We start from the raw sequence: 9,568 nt of genomic DNA, 5'->3' as shown, positions 1-9,568 counted from the left end.
ACAAACGACCCAGACTCTGGAGATGCTTGGGGCTGCAGCCTCCATGGAGTCCAACTACTCAGCTCTGTCTTGAACATCATCTGCACCTGTGTGTCTTCCTGGGCATAGGGAATGGGAGTGGTTTCAGCTGCTGCTGGGAGGCAGAGGCCAGGTAGGTGCGAGTCTGGTTCTCACTGGGGCCGTGATATGTCTGACAGCAGTCTGTACTGCTTCGGCAGTGAGTTGAATCAATAATTACAGTAAATATTTCTGCTCCAATTATTGTATGGCTCATTCTGTTGAAAAGACCTCAAGTTATATGAGCCATGAAAGGCCTGGGTAAGCAACTGAACCCTGATTTTACAAATGAGGAAACTGAGGCACAGAGAGTGGAACTGATAATATAGCTAATTTCTACCACATCTACTTAAGATACACATATAAAAGAATTAAATTCAGGCTCTCCTCAAAAACCTTATCAGAATCTTTCCTAAAAGAAGATCCTGCCAGGAATGAGAAGAGAGATAACTTGAGTAGCTTCGGACAGGGCCCCTGAGACTCCAGGTGGTTATGCCTGGTTGGGAAGCACTGGGTGGGGCAAGAATGGAACCCAAAGGAGTTAGATGTCCACTTCCATTACTTCTTGGTTGAGCTCAGAGTAGCCTGGCTCTGCCTCTGGCCACTGTGTGCCTGCTTCTTCAGGAAGTTTTAGGTGACTCATGCAGTATTCATGGTGTCAGCTTTATAACTGGAGCCTCAGGAAGGCAAGGTCGCCCTCAAATTAAGAATTCCCAGTTGCTACTAATGAACACTGGAGGTCTTAATAGGTGACCTGATAATACTCTAGATCAGATGAGAAAATGGTTTGCGGTGGCAGGGCCTGAGCAGGGCCTCAAACTCAGACTAAGTCACATGGCTTACTTGATAGACACTGAATCCTGGAGCCAAATGAAACTGCCCCTTGTGGTCTAATACCAAGTCTCTTTGTCTTTGAGCTTTGATTTTCCTACCTGTGAAGTGAAAATAATTCTCCTCTCCATGTCAGAGATAGCTTGATGCTGTATGAAAAGTATTTCAACAATAATGAAAACAGTATATATCAGAGTCTATGGAATTAAAGCAGTGCTTTGGAGGAAAATTGACAGCCTTCAGGACCTGTATGAATTGCCAATATTCATTAATCATCTATATTTTCTAGGCCCTGTTCAGATAGTGGGGAGCATTCTGAGCTGAATTAGGAATAGCTTTTACCACTAAGGCATTTCCAGCTTAGTGGAAGAAAAAAGTTTTCTACGCATAGCTAAAGTAGGAAACTGAATGTGACCAGTGCTGCAGGTAGACCCTGAGGAAGCACACAGTCACGGAAACCAGAAAGGGAGCTTCAGGGAGTACGCTGAGCCTCCCCGAGGGCAAGAGAGAGGAGAATCCCTTCCCCTTTCCTCTCTTCCCTTCAAACTCTTCTACCCCTATTTTCTAAGGTCTGGGATCCCTTTACACGTGCTGAGGCTTGACATGCGAGTAAAAAACAATTCGGTACCCTCAGTTTCCACTGATGTAAACGACTTGCATTTAAACCTTTCCTGAATACAGGTTTTGACGGGTAAAATAGAGACAAGCAGAGAGCTCCTGGAAGAAGTGAAGAGAAATGAAAAGATTTCAGAGTAGGGGAAGGGATAGTACAAAAAGAGGCCCATGTGGGGCTCCTGTTGGCTGCTTCAGAACTCCTCAGCCCTCAGCATTTGGCCTTTGCCAAGCCAAAGGATTGTTGGAAGGCCCACCCGCTTTTACTCCCCAAAAGGGTCCAGGCTTGCAAAATCCATGTTGCTGTGGTGGGTGCCTATAGTGGGCTGGGCTTTAGCTCAGCCTCCAGAAGGGGCAGAAGAGAGGTCACAGGTCTCAGGTCTCAGGAAGCCTTGTTCTTCATCAGTGATCCTCCTGTGCACCCACCTTTGTCCCTCTTGAGTGGCCCCAACACAGGCCTTGCCTAGGCTGGCTTCCTTGGGAGCAAACCCCGATGAACCAGAATCTCACCATGCCTCCTGTGGCTGCCTAGCAGATGCTAATGCAGCCAAGAAGCGCTCCTTATGTCTGTGAGGCCCTTTATAATTTTCTCTGATATCTGCTGAGCCTGGTAACAACCCCATGGTATGGGGAGGTGCAAGAATCCCAAGTCGTCCATGTTTGAAAGCCAAGGAGGACGCAAGGAGATGAAGTGGATCTCTCCAGTTCACATGGAAGTACTAAGGGGTGGCATAGGGGATTAGGCTCCCCCATCATCAGGCCCAAGCTACCCTAAACTAAAAAGACTCTCTGTAAAAACTGTGCAAAAGCAGATTTAAGAGAAGTTCCCAAGCGTCTCCTTCAAATTAAGTTGCCTCCCCCAAGACTGTCTTATGTACAGGTTCTGGAGTGACCACCATTGGACCAACTTTCAAGGCCCAACTCTCATGTCTTCTGATTCCTAGGTCAGTGTTCTTTCCCATCTGCATCAGCACAGTTCCCATGGAAGACATGGCTTTTTAGAGGATGCAGAAGGAGGGCAAATATCTAATCTAGAAAGCAAGAATCTTGGAGCTTTATTGTGCTGTCTCTTCCCACCCCTACCCTTTCCAACTGTCCCTGGAGTTCTGAACCTGGACTCTGCAGACCTTCGGGAGGTCCAAGGATGGTCTACTTTGATCCCCTTGTTTTAGTCAAGACACTGGGTTGCAAGTCACAGAAACTAACTTTGGCTAACTTGACCAACAATGGAATTTATTGGAAGAGTATGGGTACGTCATCCAGTGGAAGGAAGACTTGTGTTACTAGGGCCCAGAGTCAAATCCAAAGCAGAAGAAATCAGCTCGAGTGTTCTTTGGCCAGGGTGGGTGCGACCCCTGATTGACAGTCCCTGGAAAGTTGCATGCAAGGAGGAGGGCTGACTCCCCAAAGGAAAAAACACAACGCTAGAAGAAGGAGTCCTGCATGCAAGGTGGGCCACCATTCCTCTGAAAGTGCGTGTAAAACAACAAATGTACTTTTTGGGAAAGGATTCATCACTTTCAGAGACTGTGAATTCCATCTGGACAGAGACCAGTTCTTGGTATATCAGGACAAAGCCCTAGGAAAGCATCTGTGAAATTAATTCAAACACATCAAGGTCTCAAAGAGTTTGGTGACCCCAAAAATGTTAAGCACCACTAAACCCACTGTAAGTGCCCAGAGGGCTGGGACTGTGTAATTTGGTGGTTCTCAAATCCAGCTACACTTAAAAGTCACCAGGGGAGTTTTTCTTTTTTTCTTCCCTTTTTTTAATATTAAATCTATTGGGGTGACCAGGGGAGCTTTTAAAATATCAGTACCTGGACCCCACTCCAGAGTTTCTGATTCAGTGTGTGTGGAGTCGGTGGGGGTCGGTGGTTGGTATTGTTAACAGCCAGGTAATTTTGATATGAGTCAGAATTTAGAACCACCAATGTAGTCAGTTTTTAAGTTACATTTATTCTTCTGATTAGAAAGGTCCAAATACACAATGCAGATTTATAATGTATATACATGCTATTTTATAACTATTACAACCTGTGGTCAGTATTTCCCCACACCATTAGATCTTATTCTGTTCCTCAGGAAAAATCCCTAGAATTGGAGTGGATGGCTCTGGGAGCAGGTCCTATGTCAGGCGCTGGATGGACGTGCCCCGATTACAACGACTGAACCCCGACCCCACACGGTGCACAGTCACACTTGACCCCCTCCCTGAGTACTTTTCACCTTTGACAATCTGATTGGTAAAAAGGTTACCCCGATGTCCTTTTAAAATTGCATTTCTTTTTTATAAATGAACATGTGTTCTTTAGCAGTTTCCACTGTTTTGTGCTTTGTGCTCTTAGCAGCCTCTTGTGTTGTGTTCTTCAGGGGCTCCCCAGTGCCTCCTGGCCGAGGCCCTAGGCTGTGTTCACCCAGGAGGCTCTCAGGGAGTGGGTATTAAATGGTGAATCCCAGGTTTCCGGTGTGGGGCTGAGTTCTCGAGTGGTACCAGGACAGACAAGCAGGTGGTGATAACGGTGAAGTTATTAGTGGGAGGGCTGTGAACTTGGGGAGATACCCAGACTGATTCTGTGCTCACGGCATTTATTTTGGTGGTATTTTCTCTCTCACACATCAAGCTTTGCAGAGAGGCCCAGACCAAGAGTATTATAAAAATATTATCCCGCATCTATTGTGTAGTTTAATACTGTCAGTACCGCTACTACTGAGCTAACACATATTAGGAGTCATGTGCCCAGCGTTCTCCAAGTTCTTTTCACTCATTATCCCATTGACTCCTACCTCAACCCCTTCTCAGTAAATGTGAACTTTTCCCCATTTTACCAATGAGGACTCTGGTTTCCTGAGAAGTGACATGACCTATCCAAGGTTGTAGCCAGGAATGGTGTGTTTCTATTTTAAAGATGAGAATGCTGAGTTCCTACAGCATGAGGAGATATTTAGTTAGCCCAGGCTGCTATATCAGAATACCACAAACTGGATGGCTTTTGAAAAACAGAAATTTATTGTTCACAATTCTGGAAGCTGGGAAGTCCAAGATTAAGGCATCAACAGATTTGGTGTCTGGTGAGGGCTATCTTTCTGGTTCATACATGACCATATTTTTGCGGTATCATCGCATGGCAGAAGGCACAGGGGAGCTTACAGGCACCTCTTTTATAAGGGCACTAATCCCACTCATGAGAGCTCTGCCCCTCAAGACCTAATTGCTTCCCAAAGGCCCCACAAATACTATCACATTGGGGATTAGGTTTTAGCATATGAAGTTTGAGGGACACAAACATTCAGTCACCAAGAAGGGGGCAGAAAGAAGGGCTGGGACTTCCCAGTTTGTGTGTATCCACTTCCTCCAGGGGCTTTGGTCCAAGTCGTCCAGTTCTGTGATTCTCAAACTGGAGCATGTATTAGAATCACCTGGAAGATGCATTAAAACAGAGATAGCTGTGTTTCTGGTTCCTCAGGGGTTCTGGTTCCCTAGATCAGGGATGAGGCCCGAGGATTTGAATTTTTAATAAGTTCCAAGTGATGCTGCTGATCAGGGACCACACAGTGAGAACACACAGTGCACCCCCATCTTCTCTCTGGCCCTGGGCTTTCAGTGGCCCAGGGCTTGGTCTTTGAGATCATCAGAGCACCCTAGAGACAAACATTATCATATCCTGATACCTCCAGGAAGCTCACACAGTAAGGGAACGGCTTAATTGGGTTCAGCGGATGAAATTTTCACAAGCTGTAATGGCACCAGGCAGATCCCAGAAAGTCCAGGGTGTTAATGAGGTCTCTGGGTGCTGGAATGGAGCCCAAGCAGGGCAAGAAATTGCCAGGAATAGGAAGTTTTTCCTCCTCAAGAAAGATCAATCTACAACTTTGGAAAGCGGCCTAAGTGTGGAGACTGATGCCCAGGCTCAACCAAGGGTTTACAGATGGGCAGGGTCATTTCTGGACACTTACCAGGGACAGACTTTGAAACATGAGCTCACTAAACAATCCTCTGAGGCGGATTGAAAGGCAGTGGGAGAAACAGACAGACTGGAGTCTAGCCAGGCAGTTTCTGGCATTTTCCTCTACCCATCCACACCCACAGGTTACCCCAAGTCATGGGGACTGATTCAGAATTGATTTTGAGGCTCAGCAGGGGTGAGCTGCCTGGGGAGGCTCCTGATAGACTCTGTGATAAAGGTTCTTCCTAGAGGCCCCTGGAGAAGTCCTTCTCACACCAAGAATGCTGGCTTTGAGCAGGACCCTGTCACCCAGTGTCAGGATCCATCTTTCTTTCCTTTTCCCCTTTACACAAATATTTATCCATTCAAAACTGTTTATTAAACCATTTACTATGGGCAAGCACTGAGAAGATGCTGGGTATATGGCTGCCAACAAGACAGGGAAGATCTCCACTCTCCAGAAGCTGATTTTCAAGGGTGGGGGAAAAACAATAAACTTGAAAACAAATAAAATATTGACAAATTGAAGAAAATAAACAGGATGCTCTGAGAGATGAATAGTGGGGCATCTATTTTAAAGAGTAATCAAGTCAGGCTTCTCTGAGAAGACAGCATTTAAGCTTAGGACTAAAAGAGGGAGAGAGGCAGAAGGAATATAAAGGGATAAAGGCCTTGAGGCTGGAAAAGGCAAGAGTGTGTAGGAGCCATCACAAGGTGGCTAGAGCATAACAGAGAGAGTGGCAGAGACCGAGGCCAGAGAGATGGCAACGAGAATCAGACCATGCACTAAAGAGTCTGGATTGTATTTGAGATGCTGTGAGGGGTCTAGGCAATAATCATTAGTGGCTGCTGCTGAAAATACCAGTGAAACGCTGATGGGAAACCTGACAGCGGAGGGATCCGGCTGACATCTCCTGAGCCCACTGATTAGGCTTAGCATCAAAGAGAGAGAACACCAAACAATTTGATCAAGCCTCTATATCTAACTACTAATTACAGGAAATACATGAGACGGAGAGTAGAACATGGAAGATGACATCATGAGGGAGCAGTCAGCAAAATCCAGTCTGTGAAAAACTCTACAGACAAATTACCCAGTGGTTTGTATGACAAATAAATTGTAGGGGATAGGGAAAGAGGCAGAAGGAGAACCTAGAAACTAAAAGAGACTTAAGAGCCACATCGACCAAATACAATAAGGAAATGGTGGTAGATTTTATAATAATGGACCTTAATAAATCATATTCCCTGTGTCCACGCACCTTTTGCAATGTTATGTTGCTATTCTTCCTATTGAAAGGTGAAAACTATTTCTCCTCTGGCTTGAATCTGGGCTGACTTCATGACTTGTCTTGGCCAACAGAATGTGGAGTAAGCGATGATGTGAAAATTCTGGAGCTTAGGTCTTAAGAAGCCTGTAGCTTCTTCTCTTGCTCTCTTGGAATCCTGAGACCACCAAGCTGTGAAGAAGCCCAGTCTAGCCTCTTGGAGGATGAGAGGCCTTGTGAAAGAGAACCAAGACATCCCAGCCAATAGCCAGCACTACACACCAGACTTCTGAAGCAGTTCGTCTTGGGCCTTCCAGGCCCATCGAGCCATCAGATAACCACAGCTGTATGAGCGATCCCAAGAGAGACTTGTAGAAGGACCACCCAGAGTGCCAGGCCACAGTACAGTGCCACTAAATTTTGGAGTGATTTGCTACACAAAAATGGACAATAAAAACAGAAATCTTATTTGGATTCTCACAAAAACAAACCAAACATTTTAAAAATTAGGCAACGGTCAGGGAATTTTAAATGCTGGATGTTGATAATATCATGACATAATTGTTTTGTTAGGTATGATAATGATACTGTGGCTATGTGGGTTTTTTTTTTTTTTGAGTCGTTTTTAGAGATACAAATTGAAATATTTATAGATAAAAGGAAGTCATGTGATATTAACTTCAAAATAATCCAAAGACAGTGAAACAAGATTGGCCCTGAGTTGATAATTGTCGGAGGGGGATAACGTATACATGGTGGTTCATTATATTCTCTTCTCTTGTAATGTTCATTAAATGACATGGACACTGCCGGAGGGCCTAAGGGAGTATTATCCCTTTCCCTTACTGTGCACTGGAAGCTTCCAGCTTCTCTACCTCCACCAGCAGGCCCTCTGCCCCCACCAGTGTCTCTGTGGCACCTGCTGGTCCCTGTGGCCCCAGTTGTGCTAGCTCATTGGGTCTGCTCCCCGCAGGATCTCTCTATTCTCCAGGTCCCAAACCTCCAGTGGGCCACCAGGCCAGTGGCTGAGCTCTGGATGCGATGGAAGACTCTCTGAAGGCTCTTAATCCCCAGGAACAGGCCACATTCAGTCCCAGAGGAAGGCAAGAGGCGATAACATCATGAGTCACTACATCTAACGACTTCCCAGCAGAGCTACGGTTGGACACTGAGCCTCTCTCTTCCAAACGTGGCTGGAGAAACACACACTGAAGCCTGGGACTGATTCAGAGACACACAGAGCAGAGCCAACTCTGCTGTACTCCTGTGCCCCCTGAGCAAGTCATGAAACCCTTCTGATCTCAGTTCTCTCATTTCAAATGGAACTAATACCTAACCTGTTTACCTCATGGGGTAGTGGGAGGGCTAGATAAAATAATAGATATAGAAGTGCTTTGTTAAATGCTGTGCAAATGAAGCAACTGATCACCACAATGGGAACAGGAGAAGGATGGATGGTGGTCATGGCTTTGGATGGTCTTCTAGTGAATTTAATGTGTACCTTTGCTCCTTAGCTCTGGTTTAGAGTCCCCTTTCATTCTCCCTTCCCCTACTTGCCTTTCCCAACTAAAGTTCCACAGAGGAGGTGATAATGAAGGACATCAAAGATTTTGAGATGTGACAGTCCGGGTCTCAGAAGAAAACAGGTGGTGTACTCAGAAAGTGTTTAACCGAAGAAAGTTTAACAGAGGAACTTTACAGGGAGAAGGAGAGGGTAGGAGAACCAGCAAGGGATGGCGAAGCCCCCAGAGACTGGCAATCATAGGAAGCTGTCAGTGCAGAAAGGGAACGGTGTCACTGTGGCCCTATAAGAGCTAGAGTCATGGAAAGGAGTCACCTAACAGGAGCTGTGCCCATAAAGACAGCCCTACAGGCAGAACTGGGCCAGGCAGGGAGGAAGTCAGGAGGTGAATACCCTAACTTCTTTCTTCTCCAGTCCTTCAGCATCCCTCAGTACTTCTACTAGCTGAACCCAATCAGAAAACCAGAGGGCAAGGGATCCTGGGTGATACAGTCCTTAGAGGTCAGCCTCTGGGGCCGAGAGCAGGGCAGAGAAGGATGGAGCCTAGTTTGCAAGTGGAGAAGAGTTGATATTGGGAAATGAGTCATGGACGAGATGGGATGGGAGGTGCGAGATCACGGTTTGAGTGGCTATGGGTTGAAAGTCTTGTATCAGTACATCCATTTATAATTGTAGTTGAGCACATGATCAGGATACCAGGGCATGGTCAGGGTTTGGACCACAGAAGAGTCTCACAAGGGGTGAGAAGTCAGTCAGCTCTTCTTTGTCTAGGATCCTGACCCATATGTTCCTTTGCTCCTAGGGGAGCCCTCCCAGCCTCCCAACAGCAGCTGGCCCCCATGCCAGAATGGGAGTCACGCCGAGTCTGCCCCAGCTGCAAACCTGACCTTCTCCTCCTATTACCAGCACTCCTCACTAGTGGCGGCCATGTTCATTGTGGCCTACGTGCTCATCTTCCTCCTCTGCATGGTGGGTAATGCGCTGGTCTGCTTCATCGTGCTCAAGAACCGGCACATGCGCACCGTCACCAACATGTTTATCCTCAACCTGGCTGTCAGTGACCTGCTGGTGGGCATCTTCTGCATGCCCACCACCCTTGTTGACAACCTCATCACTGGTGAGTGTAGCCAGTGGAGGCACTGGGAGTACCTGCCCCTGAAATCATTGCTGGCCTGGTCCCTTGGCTAAGATGCTATTGTCTCAAACTCTCAAGGCGGTCTCGTGGTCGAGGAATTAGACTAGATAATAGATGTAACGAATTAATCATTTTCTTTGTTCCTGCATTGTGTGACTTACTCTTCCTGCATTATCTTAATCTTCACAACAACCTA

The 9,568-nt window shown here is 46.4% G+C and overlaps 1 protein-coding gene across 1 annotated transcript in view; it reads left to right on the top strand.

Annotated features, from left to right (window-relative positions):
* NPFFR1 (neuropeptide FF receptor 1) overlaps positions 1-9,568 on the top strand; it is a 23,827-nt gene that overhangs the window by 3,879 nt on the left and 10,380 nt on the right. Inside the window, exon 2 of the mRNA XM_011372168.1 lies at positions 9,040-9,354. Within this exon, the coding sequence (XP_011370470.1) occupies positions 9,040-9,354 (315 nt within the window). The remainder of the gene's footprint in view (positions 1-9,039; positions 9,355-9,568) is intronic.

This window comes from Pteropus vampyrus, unplaced genomic scaffold (assembly GCF_000151845.1).
Source record: "Pteropus vampyrus isolate Shadow unplaced genomic scaffold, Pvam_2.0 Scaffold202, whole genome shotgun sequence".
In the NCBI taxonomy this organism is placed as follows: domain Eukaryota; kingdom Metazoa; phylum Chordata; class Mammalia; order Chiroptera; family Pteropodidae; genus Pteropus; species Pteropus vampyrus.
Note: the sequence above shows the minus strand (reverse complement) of the source record. Positions and strands in the feature narration are given on the sequence as shown.